The sequence below is a fragment of the Podarcis vaucheri genome, assembly GCF_965113315.1.
Source record: "Podarcis vaucheri genome assembly, chromosome: 8".
Lineage (NCBI taxonomy): Eukaryota > Metazoa > Chordata > Lepidosauria > Squamata > Lacertidae > Podarcis > Podarcis vaucheri.
Genome location: NC_138766.1, coordinates 12,184,665 through 12,210,137, shown reverse-complemented (window position 1 = coordinate 12,210,137; position 25,473 = coordinate 12,184,665). Strand labels below are relative to the sequence as shown.

At 39.6% G+C, this 25,473-nt stretch overlaps 2 protein-coding genes across 7 annotated transcripts in view; one reads left to right on the top strand and one right to left on the bottom strand.

Annotated features, from left to right (window-relative positions):
* The window catches only part of MAJIN (membrane anchored junction protein), a gene marked incomplete at its 5' end in the record, with an annotated part of 238,719 nt that overhangs the window by 101,609 nt on the left and 111,637 nt on the right, over positions 1 to 25,473 (top strand). The window lies entirely within an intron of this gene.
* Positions 1 to 25,473, bottom strand: part of SLC12A7 (solute carrier family 12 member 7) — a 99,630-nt gene that overhangs the window by 6,379 nt on the left and 67,778 nt on the right. For 3 of the 4 annotated variants that reach the window (XM_082234233.1, XM_082234232.1, XM_082234235.1), the window contains exons 10-23: positions 21,896 to 21,994; positions 20,815 to 20,872; positions 20,289 to 20,463; positions 19,654 to 19,772; positions 17,739 to 17,837; positions 16,060 to 16,179; positions 14,680 to 14,784; positions 13,679 to 13,847; positions 8,461 to 8,656; positions 7,175 to 7,344; positions 6,505 to 6,636; positions 5,550 to 5,657; positions 4,665 to 4,781; positions 1,398 to 1,579 (exon numbers count right to left, since the gene is read on the bottom strand). In XM_082234233.1, coding sequence (XP_082090359.1) covers positions 1,398 to 1,579; positions 4,665 to 4,781; positions 5,550 to 5,657; positions 6,505 to 6,636; positions 7,175 to 7,344; positions 8,461 to 8,656; positions 13,679 to 13,847; positions 14,680 to 14,784; positions 16,060 to 16,179; positions 17,739 to 17,837; positions 19,654 to 19,772; positions 20,289 to 20,463; positions 20,815 to 20,872; positions 21,896 to 21,994 — 1,849 coding nt within the window. The remainder of the gene's footprint in view (positions 1 to 1,397; positions 1,580 to 4,664; positions 4,782 to 5,549; positions 5,658 to 6,504; positions 6,637 to 7,174; positions 7,345 to 8,460; positions 8,657 to 13,678; positions 13,848 to 14,679; positions 14,785 to 16,059; positions 16,180 to 17,738; positions 17,838 to 19,653; positions 19,773 to 20,288; positions 20,464 to 20,814; positions 20,873 to 21,895; positions 21,995 to 25,473) is intronic. The other variant, XM_082234234.1, reaches the window with a different exon arrangement.

The window sequence follows — 25,473 nt, the reverse complement described above, 5'->3', positions numbered from 1 at the left end:
GCTCAACCCATTTTCACATTTCTTGCTACAGAAATCTAGCAAATGCTCCACTGTCCTAGTTTATGACAGAAATAATATTTATGACAGAAATAATATTTATTTATTTATAAATAAGGATGGACCTAAAATTATTTCTTCAAATTACAAAAAGAGGCTATATCAATTATGCTTTATTTTAAAGGATATCTAAATTGTACAAAAAACAAATATCACATTTTTTTCAGATTTAGTACTAACTTTGTAATGCTTTACATATTAAACTATTACTAATTTTAATGTTCTGAAATTAATGTATAAATGAGGGTTTGGATAGCAAATTTCTAAAAAACGTAATGGGTAGTACTTCAAAGCAACCCATGTACAATAGATGATAAACAAAATAAGCCATGTTGTGACACATAACCATGGCTTTTATTTCCATAAAAATAAAACACAACATTGTTGTTGTTTTTTCAATCTGTAGGCGCTGCCAAGTCCTGGCAAGGATTACTAGGATTACATCGCCATCTAGTGTTTGCTGAAACAAAGTGGTTCCCTTCCTTATAGTACCACTGAAATAATGATGTTGATATGATACCAGGCCACGCAAAGCATAGAAGTTTTACAGAAGGAAACATCCGTTTCTAAAGATATTCTGTCTTCTTTTATATTTCACAAAGTTTTCTACAGTTATGGCTCCTGCTTACTCATAAGCCTTCAAACTAAAACTTAGCTCCTGCTGCACTCAAGAGAGCAGAACTGAATATAAGATAGATAAAGGTAAAGGGACCCCTGACCATTAGGTCCAGTTGTGGCCGACTCTGGGGTTGCGGCGCTCATCTTGCTTTACTGGCCGAGGGAGCCAGCGTACAGCTTCCGGGTCATGTGGCCAGCATGACTAAGCCGCTTCTGGCGAACCAGAGCAGCACACGGAAACGCCGTTTACCTTCCCACCGGAGTGGTACCTATTTATCTACTTGCACTTTGCCGTGCTTTCGAACTTCTAGGTTGGCAGGAGCTGGGACCGACCAACGGGTGCTCACCCCGTCGCGGGGATTCGAACCGCTGACCTTCTGATCGGCAAGCCCTAGGCTCTGTGGTTTAACCCACAGCGCCACCCGCGACCCAGAGAATAATTAGAAGACAATTCTGTTCATGTAAGAGCAAAAGTAGTACTGGGAAGACGGCTAGTAGTGTGTGTATAAAGAAAAATAGAATTACTTATATCTTCAGCATGGGATTTTATGATTTTAAGGTATTTACACCTCCAGAATCTAACTGGCCAATGCATTCTTACTGCTTTCTTCTATGAGCTACCATTCCTAGAATGGTATAAACCCATTCTATTCAATACCATTAAATGTTAGTGTAGGTTTGATCAATGTTATCAGTTTTTAATGCCTTAAGTATCTACTTACGGTTTCATACTGAAGATATCCTTGTAGCTTGACAGGCAAGCTTCTTTATTTTTATGCTTCTCGGATATAAGCTTTTCTTTTGTCCAGGTCATTTGTATTTTGTCTGGTGTAGCAACAGCAGTGTGAGATTTGACCATTCCTGTTGAGCGGGATGCCGTGTTCCTATCATGGATTAATTGAGCCTGACCAAACACAAACAAGCAATGTAAAGATCAGCATTTTGGCAAGTCAGGGAAGTCAAGGCTGGCAGAGGCCTGTAAATACCATGTAAACACTTTGCTTGCTTGTACATAAAAGCAGTTCATGTTCAGCTTATGAGAGATGCAATGTATTCAAGATGTTTATTCACCAGTTTAATGACAATAATGGTTGACATTATTAGTTCTAAATGGGGATGGGGGATCATTCCATGACCCATACAGGAGTAGAAATAATGTATTCGACCCTGCAGATACATTTGTCTGTGACAGGATGACTTACATGAAGGCAGCTGCTCATTTTGAAGAATAAAAATATATTTATACACACATATGGTACAGAACACACATTTTCCTGAGAGTTGCACTTCACAGATTGATTCTGTGGCAAAAGTGAAGCCCCGTGGAGGCACATGCCAATGTCTCTTGAGCCAAACGTATGCCAACAACCATGTTTTCAATTTCTTTCCTAATGATTTGTAGGATGGAATTTGCCTTTTATTCCCATTCTTTGCTACCTCTTACATAACCAGCTCCTGTTCCAGAAGAGGACCTCTCTTCTTATTGCACGACTGCAGAATTTACTCAGGTTGGTGAAGTCCCTTGTTAAAAACTATGTCAACCAGATCATCTCTATTTTCTTGTTGATGCTCTCAAAGAACTCTAACACATTAGTAAGACAGGACTCAACCTTACAGAAGCCATGCTAGTTCTGCTTCAGCAAGTCTTGTTCTTCCACATGCTTGGTTATTTTATCTTTAACAATACTTTCCACCAGTTTTGCTGGGACAGGCAAGCTAACCAGCATATAATCTCTAAGATCCTCCCAGGATCCCTTTTCAAAAACTGGTGTTACATTGGCCATTTTACAGTCCCTGGGTATGGAGGCTGACCCAATGGACAAATTACATATTTTTGTTGGAAGATTACATGATAATATAGCAAGCCACATGCCATTCAATCCTATTTCCATAGATGGCGCTACTGTTCTTTAGAAAGAGCAACATGACAGTAAAGTGTGAAAAAGTTTTGGCTCAAGAAACTTCTGAAACAAAATCTGGCATTTAGGATACTACAAAGCCAGTGCTTTTGATTGCTGAGAGTTTCAGCTCTGGTGTAAAATCTATACCTTTCTAAGCTTAAAACTTTAAAATTAAAAACTGTCAAAAAATAGCAAGCTCACTGGTTGTAGGAACTGCATCACTTGTCACCAGAAGTCACAGCCACCATCCAAATTGTTCATTAATATCTCACCTCCATATTCATGTTATTACCCGCTATCACAATAGATGGGGTGGGAAGACATTTTAACAGCATCAAAATACTGATATTTAAGTACTATGAAATGTAGCAACATAGCAGGAAACACTGCGCAATAGAATTATTCTCTGCAAAGGCTCTGTATGTCACGTTAGTATCACAGTGCCTGTGAATACAAGTCTGTAACATCCTATATAACGTATGTAACCAGTTCAACCAGAGAGCTTTTTCATTAACGTTTGCATCAATGCACAAAATGCTGAAATGCTATAATTCTGTCACAAAGTCTTAATTACATTACTGAATTATCCTAAAACTAGTTTGAGTTAACATGTATGCATTTTCGCTTATACAGTACTGCTTTTTATATTCCTTAATTTCAATAACCGAGAAACATTCTACTTTTATACTGACAAACTGTTCGTCAAAGAATGCAGAACAGTGCAATGAATAACGAAGTAATAAACACAACAATCTACCACACTAGTGTTAACAACAAACAATTCAGACTTGTTCCAAAGAGGAGATACTATCAGAGGGATAAAGCCAAACAATATCCAATGAAGGTATTAACATTTAGGTTAATGTTTTTATTTTTCTAAAAAAATACCTCAGGCTTTAGGACACAAATGATAATTACTGACATCAGTTACTGCTGGATTGAAAACATTTAAGATCTGATAAACCATGGGATTTAAATACAACATTTTAAAAGAACAGAAAGGGGTGACATTTACTAAATTCTAATTTTGGATTATTTTGTTATCACTTCAAACACACAACTACACTGAACTTACTAAAGGTGATCTACAAAAGGACATTCCACATTGCTAAGAACTAAAATTAGGACATCCGGGTTTGAACACAAGGAGCCACACTTGAAGTGCCATTTTTAAAATTATAACCGGGCTTAAAATGTATTACATGTATCATGGCATTCTGTAGAACATTAAAGGCAATCATTATTTCTATATGAACAATCAAGATTCAGAAACACAAAATTATTGCTGAAGTCTATTATTAAATCTAAGCAATTTAACAAAATGAGAGAAGGGCTACAATTTTGCACACAGCTGAGTGTGATAAAGCTTGAGATTTCTCATAAATACTGGAATTGTGGTAGATTGTGATTAATGATTTGGCTTCTAATATCAAAGATCACGATTTTAAAAAAAAAAAGAATCTTATTTGTTGTATGTTTCCTGAAAGGAGTGTCTTGAGTGCTAACCTGCATAGCCTTTAAATATTTCTGTTAAATATTGCCTAGACTTGTTTGATTGGTTCAGAGTGACAATTCTGGTGGTCCTATGATTTCTTCATGGAAGAAATCACTGCAATAAATATAACTGCAGAATGCTTATGAATGGATTTATTCCAGGGAAGTTCTGAAAACAACTTTCCAAATTTCTGTCTTTCCTGGAAACTCAGAATTTTGAATATGTGTGTTCTTGTGTGGAGAGCAGTACCACAAGTCTTTCTTTAATGTACATAGCACTGATACCAGATTCAGGGGCTTCCCCTATGAACATAAGACTTGAATACCATGTTGTTCAACCAAGTGATTCAACTAAAGATACCGGGGGAGGGGGGGGATATTCAGAATGGTCTATTCTGAAAAGCTGAACACTGAAATTTCTATTTTAAAAAACTCATCTGCTTTTATACCGTAGGAATGGTACTCCCTACATATAATAGTGTAATTAGTAAGAATTAGAACAGGTTAGTGGTAGTAATTAGTACCGCTATGGTTTACAATGGCACTGTAAGTGTTGTCATGGGAAGGGAACAGTCAGGTGGGTACAATTTCTACCTCTTCCTCCTGAATGTCATTAGGTAGCAGATTGTCTACATCTTGACCAATACATTGTGGGCTAGAGCGGCTCTTCTTTCTGATTGAGCCACGAGACTCGTCAGTGATGCTCTGAATCTGGGACAGGAAGGTCACCAGGCACAACCGGAAAAAGCATATCATTAGCTCATAAAATACAATGGCACTAGTTAAACAACAGAAGGAAGCATAGTACATCTAAACAATGGGTACTGCAGTGGGTAACTTATCATGGATTGCAGTGGCAGGTTCCTTACTGCCTCCACCTCCCGTTAAGGGACAGCAAGGATGCTGACCTGAGGCAAGGAGTGCAGTGGTGTTCCTCCCCACCATATGATGCTTTCTGTGCTTAAGTTAGTTTTCCAATATGAGAGTAAATCTGAAAATCCGAAGACCCTACGGACATAGTGAAAGAACCAAGGATTTCTTTAAAAAGAAAATTTGTCTGCTACTCCGTTCTTAAAAAGTTGAAGAAGCCCGCTAATTAAAATGTTGATATAAGGGATTTGGAAGTCATAGGTTGGGCCTCCACTCTAGATAGAGTAATTCTTGTTTCAAATCGGTGCTGTCCTTTAATGTTTTCAGTGAAAAAAATATTCTAAAGCGGAGTCTTTTATTAGAACAAAAACTATTTTTTTTGTATTTTATAAGCATTTCTGATCTTCACCTTCGTAAGCATGTACTTGAGGATTGATTCCTCTTTGATATAAATGGCACTGCTCTTGTAGGTAATAATAATAATAATAATAATATTTTTATGATTTATACCCCACCCATCTGGCTGACCTCATTAATGAGCACCAGAGTTTGGGTTTGCTCATACATTATTTTAATGGTTTTTGAAAATAAGAAAATAAAATGCATTACCTCTCTTTCCCTTTCATTTTTAGAAAGCTGCATTTGCTTTAGCATCTGAGATCTCTGTTCCATCACAAGGGTCTTCTCATACGTAAATGCTGAAATATCATTTTCAAACTGGAAAAATAAATAAATGTTATTTGCAATAAAAAGAAACCATATGCTAGTAGCCCTGATGATTGGGTCAATCCCTTGAGACTACCCCTAAACACACATACTCCAACCTTATTCAACTAAATCCTCCAGTAGAGGGAGCTAAAATAGAGGCCAGTTTCCTCTCTGTTAGGACTACAGCCACAAATGATGAAAGTATTAGAGAAAAAAGGGTCCCTCAAGTCTAACTTGCACTGGTTGAAAAGACTGCCCACTCAGCCACAAGTTGGTGACCTATTTGTGCAGCCAGATGTAAACTCTTAAAGGAGCATTCAGATTTCTACCAGGGTGGAAGAAAAAATAAATGGACACGATCAAGTTAGTTTAACTGCAGTGAGACACCTGTTTTAACTTTCCCACTGAAATCACTAGGATGTGAATATGCTTAGCCTTGACTGGATCATAATCTAATCTGGATTGGGAGTATATTAAGTGTCTTTTTTTTTTTAAGACACTGATTTAAAACGAAATATGTGTCATGGACAAAACAAAACAGAGCTTGGCTTTTCGTGCTGTCTGAACCCAGGCTCAAGATTTGTCTCCACAAACAAGCTTGATTGGTGAGAGAAGAACAAATCTTGGTTATAGCTCAGGGTTTGTTTGCATGAAACAAACCACAAGCCCAAGGCACACACACACACAATTATGTGAGTTGCTTTGGGGCTCACTAAAAGCAGGGGTTTTTTGTTGTTGTTTTTTAAATTACACGTAGGTATCTTTTCCCACAATGGACATCTTAAATAACGTTCCTCAGCTAAGGATAAACACAAACATTTAATGAAAGCTTAACTGGGTGCATCAAAAACCTTACCATTTCAACAACCTCGACCTCAGCATTAATTCGAAGATGGTACAAAAACATCTGGAGATCCTTTTTCATTTGAATACTATTGTCATCCATTTGAGCTACAGTAAAGATGCGCATTTTACATTTTCTCCAAACCTGTCAGTAGGAGAGAACATTTTTTTTTTACAAATGTGGAAGTGATTTCTCGTAACTTTATAGCTGGCAATGTACTGCTGCTGGTTCTTTACTGTGGTTTTCTGTTAGCACTGCTAACAGCGTAGTACTGCATTCCTGCCTAATGCCCATCTCTCATAAGCTTTCCCCTACCAGAAGAAGTCCAATGTAGCTGGACAAGAGGAAAGTGAGGAAGAAGACAGTGACTTCATGCACATAATATCCAGCCTTTAGAACTTCTCTGTATGCAGATGACTTCAGATGTTGCCATCATTAGGCTTACAGAAACTCTTCTCAGTAAGAGAAAATCAGGCCTTCTGTTATACTCCAAAGGTTTATGGCACAAAGAGATCCTACACTGACTTTATCTCATGTCCGGGCTACTAGTCGTTTTGTTTATGCAGAACTATCTGGATCCTTTATAGGATTTCACATGCAAAAGTTCCTAGCCTCAAAGAGCTTACAATTAACACTTGTTCATTTAAAAGCAAAGTTTCCCAATGGAAAGAAAGCCTAGTACCTTGTGTTGTCGCAGCAGGAAAGGAAGCAACATCAACATGCCTCCGTCATGAACAATCCACCAAACGTCTATGTTGCCCTCACTAAAACGCTCTTGATTCGTAGGGAACGAGTCTATATTTTTGGCAACTAGAAGGGCTTGCTGTGCAGCTGTTGTTTCTCGAACAGTGTCTGGAAAAGGAAACAGGACTGCTGAAAACCACTATTGGTATTTCTAAAAACTTTTATCCTAGTTAGGAACCTAAGAAGCTGCCTTATACCAAGTTTGAACACTGGTCTATTTAGCTCAGTAAGTACTGTCTACAATGACTGGAAGTAGCTTTCCAGCATTTGAAGCAGGAAGATCTCCTAACTCTACCTGGGGTTGATCCTGGAACAGTCTGCAAGCAAAGCAGAATCTGTACCACTGAAGTTTGGTTCTTGTCGTGTTGGACATATTAAAGGTTTAATAAAAGTTTGAGCTGTATCTGTGCCACAGTGATGCGCAAAATAATTAAATGTAGATAACCTGTACACTTTCACATTGGGACGTCACACTTTCACAGGGACGTCCAACTCCAAAGAGACTGCGATCTACTCACAGAATAGGGAGGAAAGTCTCCTTTTTAGGGGTTCAGGGCAAAGTTTATGAGCTTTTTTTGGGGGGGGGTATAAAGGGGAAAACCAAAAGATCGCTAAGAAGACAGTCAGCCTCACAGTGAAAAAATCCATCTTCCGTTCTAGAGATCATGCAAGAATGGAGGGCGGGGGGGCGGGTGCTCTTTCATCGTCACTAAGGAAAGGGAGCCAGCGACTGGCCGCGATCTACCAAAACCCCCCAGGGATTTACCAATAGATTGTGATCAACCTGTTGGACATCCCTGGTATAGTACATTTTTTTAATAATTACTTGAGCCAGGGTTGACTGGCTTTTGCATTTTCAGAGGCCCATCCTTCACCCAAGGCACAAGATCATACAGGCATTAAATAGCACGAGGCACAAGAAGAAAACTCTGCAAGACTCCACAGCACAACGGCCATGGAGTCAAACAGAAATCATCCAATGCTATTCTCTGGAAGTGACCCCACAGTTAGGAATGGAACATCATAAAACAGTGTGACAGCGCCACTCCAGGAGGACACTAAGGTCAATCTGTGAAATGCTCTTTTCAAAACCTCCATTTCAGGGCACTGTTTCATACTGGAAATTTTGAACATTCAGAGGTCAATCAGATGACTTTTTAGATGAAGTGTTACTATATTGCACGTTGCGAATATGATTTGTATAACTTGTACAGCCACACATACCAACAAAGTTTTTCCAAGAGAAAGGATTATCAGTATGTTTCCAGGACTGAGGCCATGCCATCAAGACAGTGTTATGCTTCATCCCTCCAAGGCCAGCAGATTGAATCAAATGGGAAATTCCATCTCTAACAGTGGATGATACCACAATCTGGCAAAATCCTTTGGTCCTCTCTGCTCCCATTAATGATCGAATATTCTGTAGGGATAAAAGATACATAAATACTTATAAACACTCATAACAGAGTAGTAAAGCATGAAGCATTTCCTAAAATACTGTGGACAGTTCTATTAGGGTTTTTGCATTGTTCAGCTGTAAACATACAGGAAAGGAAACTTAAGCAAGCAGGATTTCCGGCAATAAAATCAGGCTTCTCTTTTGAAATAAGGATTTCCTATTAAGTTATATTTCAGACATTTAAAACGTTATCCACCAAGAAAAGTCACACAATTCTAACCAATTACTATGACTATTAAACTACTCCCAGAAATACCAGTTTGATATTTAACTTTATTAAATAACAAGGTTGAATTAGAGGTAAAGTGTTAAATGAAACACTTACAAGGCCTAAAGTGAGAAAATGAATTACTGAACTAATTATCACCTTTGTTATCTGGAAATTAGATTTACTACTTAAAAATAAGGTGCAAATCTATCCATTTTCATAAATAAGAGGAGATTGGGAATAATTAGATATGCAATCTTCTTCTGTGATGTAGACTACTAATTACATATAATATGACACTGTATTCAACTAACTCATTTGCCCTAATAAAAACTAGTGCAAGGATTCCAGAGAATACAACAGGAATTTACCCCTTTCTCCCCCAGGGATCCCCAAATCTGCTTTGGAGGGTTGGGGGGTTCGAACCCCCAGAACATATTTAGGGGGAGCATGGGGGAGTGCGGGAGAAGACTTCATTGCACAAGGAAAATCTGTGCTGCTGGAACCTTAACAAGCTTTTGCTTCAAAAGCTAGAAAATCTGTACAGGCCAGAGCTATTCCTCGTTTTAAAGCTATCCTTGGCATGATTTGCATTTATTCTTGAATAATTTTAGCAATATATGCTGTATAGATAGGAACCCTGATGCTTCCCAGACAGACTCCCAAGAGAAGCTCACCTGGTGCCTTCTTCATTGCTTTTTGGTTATGTTTTTGTTATCTTAAGACACTGGGCTTCTAAGGTGTGGCTGGCCTTACCTCCTCTGTGAGTTAAAAAGCTTTTCTATTATGCTGTCTTTTCTTTTGTTCTTGTATTTAATATTTCATTTCATTTTACTTTATTTTTTTGGCATTGCTCAGAGAATGTGTTGCTGCACAACCTGTATGTATACAGTGTTTATTCAAATTAAATGAAACTTTTATCTTTCCAGTAGCAAGGGATAATTGTAAAATTATGTTCAGAATACAATAGAGTAACTGGTTTTTAAATAATCAAACTATTGTGATTAAAAATTCATCTCGGCAACCATTTACAAACCGCTGAGCCATCTCCTTTCGTTTCTGGGAATTACTCCAGGCAGACCTCTGAGCTTTAATACCTTGTTAAATATTAAGAGGGTGCTACATTTAAGTAAATGCTGACTTGCACAGGCCAAGAATAAAGCGTTCTGCTTTAAGCACTAAGCCACAAATGATCTTATGTTCATTCTAATTGCACATTGCAGTGCGAAGTCCGATTTCAAGCTCTGTCACTGCACGGAAGGAACTATTTTGAGTCTTCCTGGATACAGTTTTGTTCAAAAACATAATGTTGACTTTTGGTAATTAATACAAAAAAAAAAGTCAGTCTGCAATCACATAGGAGGTGCATTACAGTAGATGTAAAATAAAGCAAACCTTTAATTTACACCGCACTTTGTTGTTTTTTTTAAAATCATATTTATTAAAGTTTCCAAAACACAAAAGATAGAAATACAAAGAAAAAAGAAAAAGATAAAATTTACACCACACTTTGAATGAGAAAGCATGGGATACCCCCACAAAAATTCTGCTTAAAGGTATTCTTGAAATAATTGGTAAACACAAAATTATATAAAATTATATAAGATCTGAGTCTTCTTCATCCAGTTCTTTATGCATTTCCTCTTGTCACACTGAATACCCAATGGCACAAGGGCTGGAGGTGGGGAAAGTAATGGAGTTACTTAGACCCAAAGTATGCCTAAAGTACCCAAAGGAGGAATGTCATGGAAGGAAAGCGGCCATAAAATCGTACATTCAAGAGCAACGAGCCAATCAATATGAGAGGTGGGTCACTGAGTCACAGCAGTCCTCTGCATTGTACTATCCAACTTCAAAGCTGGCCTGCTTAAATGTCACAGTGCACCCCCAGCACGCAGAAGTTGTTCCCACTGGCTTACTGCTCTAGTTTCACAGGGAGCCTGCGCAGCCTCAAACCAGGCAAAAGGAGAATACTTCTAAGTGTAGTGGGGAACCCCACAGCCAATTGTGTCAGATGTCAGAAGGGCTGAACAAGTGACGGTCAGAATGTGGAGGTTGTGCTTGCAAGAGAACCACAAGAGAACACATACAACACATATGCAGGAGCTAATGCTGTAAACTGTTGAGGAATCAGGAAGGACAGAAAGATAAGAAAGTTGTTAGGCCTCGTGATTAAACCAGTATAAGCTAGTAGAAGGAAGTATTGCCATATAACTACCCATTTGCTTCCTCTTTGCTTGAAAAGTGTATATATACTGCTGTTTGAAATACTTGGTGTGTGTCACTCCCTCATTTGGGGCAGGGACACAATGTATTACAATGCTTCTAATGAAAATATCCTGCTTGGCTGACAACTGGTACCCAGATTCTGTTGGCCGTTCCAGCCAGCCCAGGGTATCAGGCTTGTTTCCCAGACAGCATCTGCTCTTAAAGCTACTAATTAATAAGCAAATGTCTTCCCTGAACCCTACATCCCCATCCTAACCCAAGGAACTATAAGAAGGAATCAGAACTCCAGAGAAAGACAAAATGTGCTCAAAGTTCCTGTTGTAAGGATGTTTCCTTCTCAAAATCCCTCTCTGGGCTAGAGATGGGGAGAATTGATGGAACTACTGATTTTGCTTGTGGAGTGGCACAAATGTGTTGCAATCTTCCTCCCCACCCCACTCTAGGCATTGTAGAGACTACAGAGCATACAGAGTTTGCTTAAGTTCTCAGTTTACATCTTCTTTTTCTTGCAGGCTTACGGGTGTGCACCAGTACAAGGTTATAGACTGAAACTGCAGTGTAAAAAAGGATCTTGACACAATTGCATCAGGATTCATTTCTATGCTACCGTTTAATCAATGCACATACAGTGGTGCCTCGCAAGACAAAAAGAATCCGTTCCGCGAGTCTCTTCGTCTTGCGGTTTTTTCGTCTTGCGAAGCAAGCCCATTAGCGGCTTAGCGCTATTAGCGGCTTAGCGGGCTTAGCTGATCAGCTGATAAGCGGTTTAGCGGCTTAGCGGATCAGCTGATAAGTGGCTTAGCGGATCAGCTGTTAAGCGGCTTAGTGGCTTAGGATCAGCTGATAAGCGGCTTAGCGGCTTGGGAAAAAGGGGGGGGAGGAAAAAAACCCCGCAGGAACTCGCAAGACATTTTCGTCTTGCGAAGCAAGCCCATAGGAAATTCGTTTTGCAAAGCACCTCCAAAACGGAAAACCCTTTCGTCTAGCGGGTTTTCCGTCTTGCGAGGCATTCGTCTTGCGGGGCACCACTGTATATGCCAGTGCATATTGGTAACCTGCAAAAAACAAAGATTAAAAACTGTAAAGGGTACCAAAAAGGCAATGTTACCAATTCTAATATTAATTTTAGAATTCCTCCAAGTTAAACCAGAAGCCAGCAGAACAGTACATTTGGCAGAGCAAACCTGCTCTTCCCTAATTTTCTCTTTTGCTTATTAAAGAAAGTCTGTCTTAGACTTACCCTCAAATATTCTATTAAAAAATAGATGGAACTGACAGCAATACAAAAGTCTGGCTACCCAATGCTTGTGTTAACATTAGATTCCCCATTAGTGTACAGCTCTTCCAAAGATAATCTTAGTTCAGGCTGAAGATCTCTATGTGAGCTTTTTAGAGCCAAGCTTACTTTTTGGAAGGACTTAACATTTCAAAAAATGAAACTAATGAAGAAAGAATTAGGACTGCTAAGCCATGTACTAATTACCCATTTCCTAGCGTCTTCATAAAATGAAGTGTAAAGCTCATTACAAAGCTTTGACTTCATAAATTGCTTTTCTTATTATTCTATTAATTTTACAGATGAAATCTGCAGGATTTCTGACACTTTGGGACTATATATTGTAGCTATGTATCTCAACAAATATATTTGATGGAACTCTGACCTCAAATCTGATTGCAATCCCACCTTTCCAAATAGCAAGGCGTTAATGACCTCAGTAATGTGGGGCTCTTGGTTATCCAACACTAATCCAGGTTAACTGTACTGTGTTTCTCCAACTCTGTAAATCTTTTCGTATTCACCAAAGGAAACAGAAGACCAGTGCTGGTGATGTGAGGGTGTTGGTTTTATTAACTACCTTGTCTCCCCCTCAAAATAATAATAATATTAGTTATAATAAGCGGCATTTACATGATTCTCTCACACAGCACGCCAACCAATGTAAGGTCATGGTCTTGCATGAACATTATATACAAATATTTATATAAATCATAGAGAATGTAATTCCAATCTATAGTAAATATCAAGTTGTCACTGATAGCATCTTTGTAAAAATCCTTTTGATACATCATTAATTACAATGGATGCCGAGGCCAGAACATTTTAAAATCCCTTGGCTTTGGTTAATAGTTTGAGTCCACATGTTTTTCCTCCCTCCTACTCTCCTCCATTCAGTTTTCAGCACTATCCCTGACTGAGTATTGCACCTTAGTCCGTATTAACTAACTAGCTTCAATCTCTAGCCCATGGTTTTTTTAAAAAGTTAAATCATTTTCACTGCAGCGTTTTCTAGATTTATATCACTAAAGCAATGACATAATATGATCATAAATAATCACATCTGTAGTAATTAGATCCAACAAATGTAAAATTATCTGCCATCATTTAAGTGCACCTAAAGATCCAAAATATTTTGACTACCCTTTCCAACATGCTTAAATATAGTCAAAATTACAGAATACATTACAGCAGAAAAAAACAGTGCTTTCTAAACCCAAGCTATTCATATTTGCAAATGTTATTACTGCAGCTGTGTTTTAATACATACCTCCTCAGCCCTTTGAGCTTCTGTGAATTTATCCAAGTATATTCCTGGAAGGACAGATCCCACAATGGTCAGTCCCTTCCCAGCTTTCAATTGAGAGGTGAAGGAAAGCAGCCGTGGGTGTTTTACCACCTGCTCTGAATCCAAGTTCAGCAGAACCAAGACTTGTGGCCTAAAGTAATACAGTAAGTAAGTACGGTAAGTAAGTAAGTAAAATAGTAAGTAAGTAAGTAAGTAAGTAAAATAGCTGATAAAAAAGGTAAAGCACCCCTGACAGTTAAGTCCAGTTGCAGACGACTCTGGGGTTAGTGAAATATATAATGCAGGATTATGACAACAATGTGTGTGTGTGTGCGCGCGCATGAGAGAGAGAGAGAGAGAGAAGAGATAACCAGTTCCTGACATTCCATCACACTCTAGTATGGTGATAACCAAACGTTGATTGACTGCAGCTTTTATAATCCTGGGCCAATGGCTATGCTGACTGAGGCTGATGGGAATTGTGAGTCCAACAATAAATGGAAGTCTACCCCTGCTCTTGAGGGTCCAAGAATACAGGATGGAACTTCTTAGACAGCAGCAAGTTTTAATCTCAACAACTAAGGACACCAGGATCAGACTTAGCTCATGTCTGTTTAGAACAGGGGTGCCCAAACCTTTTTCAAAGAGGGTCGGATTTGATGAAGTGAACATGCGTGAGGGCCAACCAAAGTTGTTGAGGTTTTTTTTACAATTTTACCCCAAAGTTGTTGAGGCTTTTTTTTTTTTTTTGGATTGAAGTTGCTGAGCTTTTTTAAGGATTTTACCCCAGGAATTATACTGCCACGGGAGCCGGATTCAATCGACCAACGGGCCAAATTAGGCCCCCGAGACGGACTTTGGACATGTCTGGCTTAGAAGCAAGTTTAAAAACTGAGTTTAATGGAGCTTACTTCCAATTGTTAGGAATAGGATTGCAACATTAATGGATCTGGATTTATTAAATATAGTGCATTTAATTTTACCTCCAGTTTTTAGTATGAGGAGGACCCTGTTCAACCCGAAGCAGAGCATAACGAGCAGCATTCAAGGACAAACCCCGGATTCCGTCTCCCCACTCTTTTTCAGCTCTTAAAAGAAGAAATAAAAAGGAGAGTAAAAAAAATTGTATGTTTATGATAATATACCTCTATTGCTTCGCTAAACATAAGACAATACACAAAAATATATTGGGTCTAGACTGACACAACTCTGCAATTACAGTTTATTTTAAACAACTATTCTACCCAACTGTAAATCCATGAAAGAATATATTTGAACCACTGCTTTCATGTAGAAGTGTTTGAAACACAGTAAAGGTGAATTCATTTAAATGAAAGCGTATGAGTAAGAGAACTTTTACAAAACACCGGAAATTTAATTTATTTTGGTGGGTTTGGAATTAGATTACATTGGATGAAAGTAATAAATGAGAAAAATGAATTTTCTATTACTTTGCAGCCAATTTATATCCTCTTTAAGTCCTGGTCTATGTTTTAGTCTTTAGTAGATGATGAAGCAACTGGAATGGATGAACTGGGCTTCCGGATACAAGTGACAAAGACTTACATGACATAATCTGCCAGGAACTTTCATGCCTCACTGAAACAAATGGGGAGTTGCACAAGCACAGAGAATCATGTTCATGTCAAAAAGCTTGACCAGGACACGTTATTGATGTATTGCATCCTGAATCATCCCAGTTTGATCCCACTCTAATAACTGTTCCTAGAGGGAGCACCTCTGCATATTCATATTAACTGGTTCCTTTTTCCACTGGTGCCCAGTTTGTGGAATAATTTCCTAGGCGAGCCACGTGCCATGCCTGCATGAGCCCTCCTATACATAATTCGTATGTTTTTAAATACGAGTCCAGGTGATGGGGTAGGGCTGGTGAACCCAATGATATATTTATTTATATTTACAGAAAATTAAACAGGGTAAAGTAGCATCAACTTCAGTAGCTGGGTCATGTAACTACATATGCTGTCTCCCTATTCTCCTTCCTGTAAAATCACAGAAGGACTTTGAAAAGCACACAAGAAATCTGAACATCACTGATTCATGTATTTCTCAAAGAACAAACTCACATAACAGGGTAGCAGTTAAATGGCATTTATGTAAGGTTATGTAAACAATATCTTTAATTAAACCTCCATGTTTCTAGCCCAGAAAATTGCTGAAAACCCCAACAAGATATGGAAAACACACATACTTTTCCTATAGAGGTTGATGGGAGGTATTCGTTTTTCTGGGTGAGATTTAATAGAAGTTATGCAGATATGCAAGAAGTGCAGGAAGAATGTACCTTTTTAATTTATTGTTTGAGCAACTACACTGAAGATCAGATAAATGTGTATTCTTACCCTCTATATTCTATGTATTTGTAAATGCATCCTGCTATTAGCATGGCTACCAAAGCATAGTACCAAGAGCAAATGAACATCAAGGCAAGGCACAAACTCATCCCCAAGAATGAGAGAGTCCTAAAAGAAACACATAACACAAGTTGTTAACATTCATGCTGTACAAGTAGATATCTATATATACACAAATACACACACAAACATACGAGTCACCCCAGACTGGGGGGAAGAAGAAACAGAAACAGCCAGGTGGGTGGCATATTCCTGTTTTTCCCATTTTCTTGCCCCAATCTCCCTGTACTAAATGAATTATGAAATGTACAATACAACCCACTAGTGTTTCAAGAATGTCATATTTCACAGCTTAATTGTAGCCGCCGCATAATAGTCACACTCTATTTTTTCACTCCAAAAATTCACTGTGTAATTGTTGTGGTTAGGCTGGCCTCAACTAGAGCCAGGGCCTTCTCGGCTGCGGCTCCAATCTGGTGGAATGCTCTGTCACAAGAGACTAGGGCCCTGCGGGACCTGACATCTTTCCGCAGGGCCTGCAAGACAGAGCTGTTCCGCCAGGCCTTTGGTCAGGGCGCAGCCTGACTCCCTCCTCTGGCAACCTGCACAGAATTTTGCTTAATTGGTTGCCTTCAATTTGATTTAATTAATTTTTATAATGAAATATTTTTAGATTGTGTAACTATTTTACTGTTTGATTATTTGATTGTTGTTAGCCGCCCTGAGCCCGGCTTCGGCTGGGGAGGGCGGGATATAAATAAAATTTATTATTATTATTATTATTATTATTATTATTATTATTATTATTATTGTTGTGTTGTAATTTCTGAGGCTCTGTTAGGCCTCAGGCCCCTTCCTTTCCTTCTCCATCTGCCACCACCCTTTGTCCCCTCGTACCTCGCTATCTCAGCCATGAGCTCCTAGGCCGCCTGGGCTTGGCTGACTCATAGCAAATGGTCAAGAACAGCCACAGGCTTGCTCTGTGACATGCAAACCACGAAGGAGAAGCAGGGGGTGAACAAAAACCTTCACCGTCTGTCTGCGCCCCCTTTCCTGCCCCCCAGCAGAACCTTCAGGCACCTCCAAGGAAGGAGGAGGGTCTCCAGAGGGCACAGGGCCTGGGGTCTCAGGGGGATGAGAGGCTGAGATGCTCACCCCTGAACCCCTTTTGGAAAGCCTGCACTCTGGCATGGGGCTTTTCTTGCAAGTGAAAATGCCATTAAAAATGTGACAATTATGCTATGACAAGAGCTCAATAAATAAATCCAGTTTCTCATTTGCTTCGCTCTGAACATGAATAACTGGCCAAATGTGTGGGGGAAACCCTTTCTAATTTTCTTTGCATTCTAATTTGTCCCATGAAATCTATTACTCATGCCTGTACTCTGTTTAACAGCAGCTATCTTTGTGTTCTTGTTTGCATTTATATACCCTCCTGTTCTTCTATAGACTAATAGGAAACAACTGAATAATCAACACAGAAATCCATTTTTCTTTCCATTGTTTCTTATAGGTATTTTGTGTTCTCTTACAGCTTTCCTGCATGCACACACACATACACACGCAAGTCAATACAATGTCTACTAAACCGAAAAAGACCATAGCACTATAAAACAAATGCTTGTTTTTCTCCTTCAAAAAATAAATTTGTAAAGAACATGCCGTACCAGTGATAATACTTGAAACGAGGTCTCCAATTTGGTGTACGGAGCAGAGTTTGAACTGCACATGCCAAGTTCACAAACAGATAGCACATAAGGAAAAACCTACAAAAGAAAAATATATTTACAATTGACATGAGTATCACCACCCACTCTAATCTTGGGGACAGAGATAGCTGGAACAGAGATAGTTAGGTTAAAGGAAAAGGAGGAAGAAAAGTGACACAGACAAAGTGATAAAGTTCACTTCTCCTAAGGATACAACGGGCTAGCCTCATAGCCTGTAATCAAGGACTGAGGCAGATGACCCACATAACTGCCTGTGTTGAATTACAGTCGTACCTTGGGTTACAGACACTTCATCTTGCGCGTTTTTGGGTTGTGCACCGCGCCGAACCTGAAGTACCGGAACGGGTTACTACCGGGTTTCGGCAATCGCGCTTTGCACATGTGCAGACGCAGCGCTACGGGTTGCAAACGTGCCTCCCGCACGGATCACGTTTGCAACCTGAGCATCCACTGTATTTCAAAAGTGCAGCGTTGTCCTAAACATACCACAACAACTGGGCTTGGAGGGGTGAAGGAAGTTGTAGCCCTACAACAAATTCCATCTACATCTTGGACCAGGGATGGACAAGCTTTTCTGGGTCGGGGGCATTGCTTTTGGGAAGTGGTTGGAGGCCAGATATAGCAGTGGGCAGGCAAAAGTGGACAGATAACCTCTCTCTCTCTCCTCTCACCTCTTCTCTTCTTTCCTTCCCCTCCATCCATCATCATCATTCTCTCTCTCTCTCTCTCTCTCTCTCTCTCTCTCTCACACACACACACACTTTATATACGGCAAGGATAGGAGTTTTTCTTTTTTTGCTTATAGGCCAGAGTCTCGTCTCTCCATTCTTGGAGGGGTAAATTTGACAGGTGGGCAAGGACTTCAAAGCACCGTACATGGCTGTTTGCAAAAGGGCTTTCCAACATTCAGTGGGGAGCAGGGAGCCTACAGATGCTACAAGGGTTGCCTGCATGTGTCCTATAGTAATATAATACACTTTGGTCAGGGAAGAATAGCCCATTACACTTGTCATCAGGCTACTGCTAAAAATGGCCTCACTGTGCCATGCAACATAACATGAAATATCACTTACTCCAGCCTAGTATTTAGCAAGTCATTTGGCAACAATGAATTGATGGAATTTCATGAAGAGAAGCAAGAAAGCTCCCTTCCCCTGCTCCTTTGCCACCCAACCTTATCTGCTAACCATGGAAGACGAAAAGGTCCTTCCTCTGCTTGATGAAAGGCTTTTGGGTTTGTTTTTTTACTTGCCTGCTAAAAGGCAAAAACTCACTTGAAGAAATGGTACTATGCCATCTCTTGCAATTGCCTGTAACAGCCGGGGAGCACCAGTCTATGTTTCCATGCAAGCTGCAGAGGCTTCCCTTTTCTCTCTTTTGATGCAGTTACAACCTTCTTCACTTTCTCATTCCTCTCCCACTGCCTGTTGCAAAATTCTTCTACTTGGCTTCTTATCAAAACTTTTTTCGTTAACTTGTAATCTTTAATTCCCTTGATCTTTTCAAATTACTGTTTTCCGAATGGTTGCATGCTATGTTAACTTCCGTTAAACTCTAAATGCCTTTACTGTTGCACCTTCTTATCAGTTCTTTTCCCTATCTATGTTCCTTTGTTCTCACTTCACCCCTATAGTGCCCTCAAACTCTGTAGCTACAAGATTGCATGCTCTCTTTCCTGACTACCCATTCTACCTTGCAAGTCTCTTACAAGACACTCAAACTCTCTGAATCAAAATTCTTGTAAGCATCATAAATTAAACAGTAACTGTAATATTACTACTACTATTACTACTACTTATTATTTCAAAATAAATTACAAAAATATAGGTAAAACCTATATACACATGCTTACATGGAAAGGATTGGAGCTACACTGTCCAGGGAAGCTATGAGAATGCCTATCTCACAAATCAACGCAGTGAGAAGCAAAGCCCATGTCGGTTCTCCATTTGCTTTTCCATGACCAAATACCTTTTAAAAAACAAAAAAGGAGAAAAAATAAACACACAAAGGATTAATGATTTAATCTATCTGAAATACATACATTTCAAAAATGCATGGCATGAACTTAATGTAAGTGAATATTACAGGGCCCCATGTAAAGAGTCAAACTATTATTTGTTACACACAAACCTCAAGCACCATAAATCAAATGGAGTCTACTGTTTTTCCCTCAGTTGCATATGTTAGCAGACCACAGTCACATCCGCACCATACAATTAAAGCATAATGATCCCCCGAAAAAAATTATAGGAACTGTAGTTCACCCCTCACACAGCTACAATTCACAACACACTTAACAAACCACAGCTGTGGGTGTGACACATCTTAGAAATATTACATCAACTCCCACCTATCACAACAGCAAGGGAAGTGATATATAAATCACTAAAACTGAGAGGCTGGGATTGGGCTGCCCAACAGATTTGGGGGGTTTTTTAAATCAAAATTGTAAAAGCACTGAAAATTTTGAAGGCAAAAACTCACTTGAAGAAATGGTACTATGCCATCTCTTGCAATTGCCTGTAGCAGCCGGGGAGCACCAGTGAGGCTCTGGAGACCAGCCCCACATGTGGAAAAGAATGAGCCGATCACAATGACCCACGGAGAGGGCCATGCCAACGTACCAATCACCAGGTTTCCATTAACTGCTTGTCCAAATCTTGCGGAGAAAGATCATATGCAACATTAAACAAGGAAGAAAAGTTAAGTACCGTAACTTATACAAATATCAGTCTGCTTCTCTCCCCCCCCCCACCAAAAACAAAAACAAAAACAAGATTTAGGGCTATGTTATTTGTAGAAAGACATGCACTGGCAACATGGACATGCATGCAGAATGAATAAAAGTGCAACTTAAAGCAAGCAGCAGATATCCATTTCAGATTATCTTGAATTATCTATACCAGCTTCTGCAGTATACACTTCCCAATCTCACATTTTCATCCACTTAAACAGGTATGGACAGGAAGTTTTTGAAACTATGTAGCAAAAAAACCCCACTGTTACGTACTTGTCTCTCAAGACGACTCCCTCTATACAGGCTCCAAAAAGTACTATGCAGGACAAATCTGCAATTAAGACTCAAGGAACTTAAAAGGAACATAAATTGGAAAAGTGGGGAGGGGACAGGAGGTCCACAAGAACACCTGGAAAGCATTAGAACAAGGGTTAGCAAACTTTTTCAGCAGGGGGCCGGTCCACTGTCCCTCAGACTATATTTTGGGGGAAAATATGAACAAATTCCTATACCCCACAAATAACCCAAAGATGCATTTTAAATAAAAGCACACGTTCTACTCATGTAAAAACACCAGGCAGGCCCCACAAATAACCCAGAGATGCATTTTAAATAAAAGGACACATTCTACTCATGTAAAAACACGCTGATTCCTGGACCGTCCGCGGGCTGGATTTAGAAGGCGATTGGGCTGGATCCCCGGGCCTTAGTTTGCCTACCCATGCATTAGAAGAACAGCACACTTTACTGCACATCCCAAAGAAGCTAAGCACCGATTTCTTTGGGGAAGGTTTTAACTTCCACATTGAATTTGGCAGAGTATTTAAACTTTGACTGTACCATATTCTGTTTCTATACCTAAAATATATATATATAAAAAATCAGAATAGAAAAAGAAGGGAGATATTTCCTCCAAAAATTCACGTTTTTGCTTTATTATTTGCTCCATTACAGCTTTTTATTTTCATATATCTCTGGTTAAATTTAATGTTATAAAACAAATACTATAATTGTTCACATGTTTCCATTTATAATAGTACAAAGCTATTATATGTATCTACCAATATTAATGCTGCAAATCCCATCGGTTTTATCAATCAGTCAGAATGAGGTGTAGCTTCTAAATAAACTAATACGAGATGTACTATGCCTGGAGAAGTGGCTTATGCTTTCTGCTTAAAGGTTCATCAAATCCCAACAACCCTACTCATATTGAAAATAAAATATTTAGGATTCCCTCATAACCACATTTTACTATCATATGTCAGCCACCTGTGCATTCTCAAAACAAAAACCTAATTAAACAAACCAAGAATATGAAATCTAGACCCCGCAAATTGCATTAAAAGGATACAGATAAATGATGTTGTTAAAATGGCCAGAATTGTTCCAGTTGGAATAGCTTTTTGAGCATCCCGAAGATCCCCTGACCTGTTTGAACCTGCCATAATGCCTAAAATACATACAGAAATAGAAAAAATGGGATGTCATCTAGTTTCTGATTATTCCAGTTATATTAAGTTGATAGATGCAACCTGTCATTAAAGCAACAACCCTAACATACTACTACCAGAACAAGCAAAGGACTATATCTGGTCAATCACACCTTTAGCAGAGAGCTGGAAAGGGAGAAGGGAAGGGAATAACAACTTCAAGACTTGGTGGAGACTATTAAGAAGGTCTGCATATGATGATCCTTCAAGAGTCAAATGTTCCAAAAGTCCTTTCCAACTGCCAGCTCTACAAACAGTCACAGTGGCTGCGTTTGCACATCACATTAAACCAAAACTTAGCACAGATATGCAAATTTGCTGGTTCCCAAGGAGGAAGCTGCAGCTGCTTTGCCTCTCCCTGGGCTTTTTAGAGAAGCAGCTAAGCTAAGGGATGGCTTATCACATTGCCTGAACCTGAGATTGTGGGCAAGGTGTCCTCCTTAACCAAAACCACAAGACACACCTTGCCTATAGCTCATGATTAGGTTGGAGAGCTTAACTATGATCTCAGCTTCAGACAACATGCTGCGCTGCTGCCCCGTGCTGACCTAAAGAGTCTAGGGAGAAACAAAGCAGATGCAAACTCCCATTGGGAGTCAGTGCAGTCATGGTAAGCCATACTCTGACTTACAATGATGTGAGAACCAGGTCAATGTCAATACACTGGTCATAGTCACATACAATGCTAAACAAAACCATGGCTTAGCCTGAACATTCTGGGGAGAAGCTCATAACTGCTTTGTTCCTTCCCAACCCTTTTAGTTCAGTGCAGCGCATACCTAAGCCAAGTTTTGGCTTAGTGTGCACTTCAAACCCAGGGTTGTGGTTAAGCTCTTTCCTCCTTAACCAAGAGCTGTAGTCAAAGTTTGTTCTTGGCCACATCTTGCAGTGAGCCAAAGGCTCCTATCAATGAGGCTGCTAGACAGAAAAGGGTCTTCTCTGTTTAGAAAATTAGTTCAGGCTATGTATTAGAAGAAATACTGTGCTTTTCACATTTTGCTGAGCCTAGAAAGGTTCCAAAGGCTTTTGGACTATTGGGTAAAGGCTGGAAAAGCCATGGACTACTGAAGAAAAAGATGCCGAAGGATAGATAATCTTCCTTTATATGTCATTTTTATTTTTATTTTCTCTATTTTTTTCTTTCCCTTGCTACTTGTTTTCTTAATTTTTGATATCTGGTCTTGGCTACAAAGTGTATAAATATAATATTAATAAAATTATTATTTTTAAAAAGATAATTAGTTGATGATTAGTTTACTAATGCTGCAAATGTTGTATTTTTATAAATTCATTTTTTAAAGAAAAATGTTTTTCTATGTATTATGGTTTTCCAATAATAAATAATAAATCCAAAACCAGCAGCAGAAAAGTACTGGCAGAAGCAGAAAATATCTTTCAGTGCAAATATAAATTTAGGATAAAAGAACTATGTTTTGAGAACAATATTTGGTGATAATCAAATACAGAAACTACAATTAGCTGTAGTCAATGTCTCTTTTGTGGACACAGACATATGAACATAATAACGACCTTGTTTGATACATTATACAGCCCAGGCTACCTGTTGGAACTGAGAGAAGAATATTTTTTAATCATATTATGAGGCAAAACTACACTGTAGCAAACTTCTACAAACAAGTCTGCAATCCATTCTGGCAAGGCTAAGAAGCAACCCCTAAAGGCTTGCCAAAACGAATGTTTCTTCACTATTTTACAAGCAAGCTTTACTCCTGAAGAAAAGACATATAAACCAAAAGGTTCAAAACAAAGTCTACCTCTATACTTTGAAAAAGGTGAAGAAAAGTGTTAGGACCATAAAGGAAGGAGCGAAGATGTCAGTACAAAAGTTCAGCTTGTGCTGTACAAGAGACTTCTATGGAAGAGTTCCAGCAATACTTTTCAGCCAATTAGCTAATATCAGGACATGGATGACCTTAGCAAATGTATTATGTCCCAATAGTATTCATTACATGAGAGAACAAGTTCGGACAGCTTCTTCCATTTCTTGCAGGAATCAAAGCAACACAAAGGAAGACAAAGCCCTTATTTTTATAGACATGGAAAGAGATGCCAACAAAATTCCAGTTCATTCCCTGTTTTGGCAGTCATACTAAAATAATATGCTCTATCTCATCTGCAGGACTTGTTCATATTGCGTACCCAAAAATACTTCTCTCACGCCAAAAAACCCTAAATACTGAATATAAGATTTTTACAGACACACAAATTCTTATTTCTTTGTTCTTACTAAATTAAACGCTTCACTCTGAATAACACATTTGAATTCTGAGTATCTGAACTCAAGCCATTGTGTTACAGTGGTTCCAGTTCTACCTCCAGGACTAAGTCCAGAGAACAGGATTGGGAGAGTGCCCTTCAGCCCCCTGGGGTTTGTGCTGTGTGGTGCTGCAAGGAACAATTCTTTCTCTAATACTACTTAATATCCACATGAAGATTCTGAGAGCACTCATTAGGTGGTTTGGGACCAGGTGTGGTCAGTACACTGATGACACAGTTCTATTTTTCCATGACATCTGAATCACAGGATATTGTGTGGGCCCTGGACTGGTGTCTGAACAACACATGAGTGAAAAGGAACCATTGGTTCCTACCCGAAAGGTAGTTCTTGATGCTGATAGAAGTTCTTCAATCTGAGATTGCAGTATCACCTTGTGATGAAGGCAGGAAATAACAATTTAGGGAAGTAGAATGCTCCCAGCATGCAGTTGCTTCCTCACTAAGCTCTACCAAGTCAGTCTAGGAAGAACAACATTGCCTAAAATGTAGGAAACCCACTTCCTTAAAAAAAAACTACGAAAAAAATAGTACTTTAGAACAGTGTTTCCCAACCGGTGTTCCGCGGCACACTAGTGTGCCGCGAGACGTTGCCTGGTGTGCCGTGGGAGGGAGGCGGGCGAGTCGGGCGGCGAGAGGCGGGGCGGCGGTGGCGAGGAGAGGCCGCCCAGCGCGGGGCTCTCGCCGTCTGCCTGCCTGGCTGCCTGCTTGGCGCTGACGTCACGGGGCTGTAACGTGCCCCACATAGGCACACGCGGGGCGGCGAGCGAGCTCCCTCCCACATCCCATCGCCGCTCGCTTCGGCCGGCCTACTGGGCTGTCGCAGGCGGAAGGCCTGCGCATGCGCGAGGTTTTCGCGCCTTCGGGATTCCCTTCACGCCTTCCTCCTCCCGGGTCCTTGAGAGCGCGGGAAGCGGCAGCGCGAGACCCACATTGAGCCTGGTAGGTATTGCGCTTGCCAAGGCAGTCATTTGGGAAATGAAAACTTGCAAAGCAAGCAACCAGTTCAATCTGAAGTACGTGTATGCTTAATATCCTGTATCTGAAACCTGTTCTGCCCCCTCCCCCACACTTGGTGCCATTTTCATCTACACATGCAGCAGAGTAAGTTGAACCAGAATAGTACCAATTCAGATGGCAGATG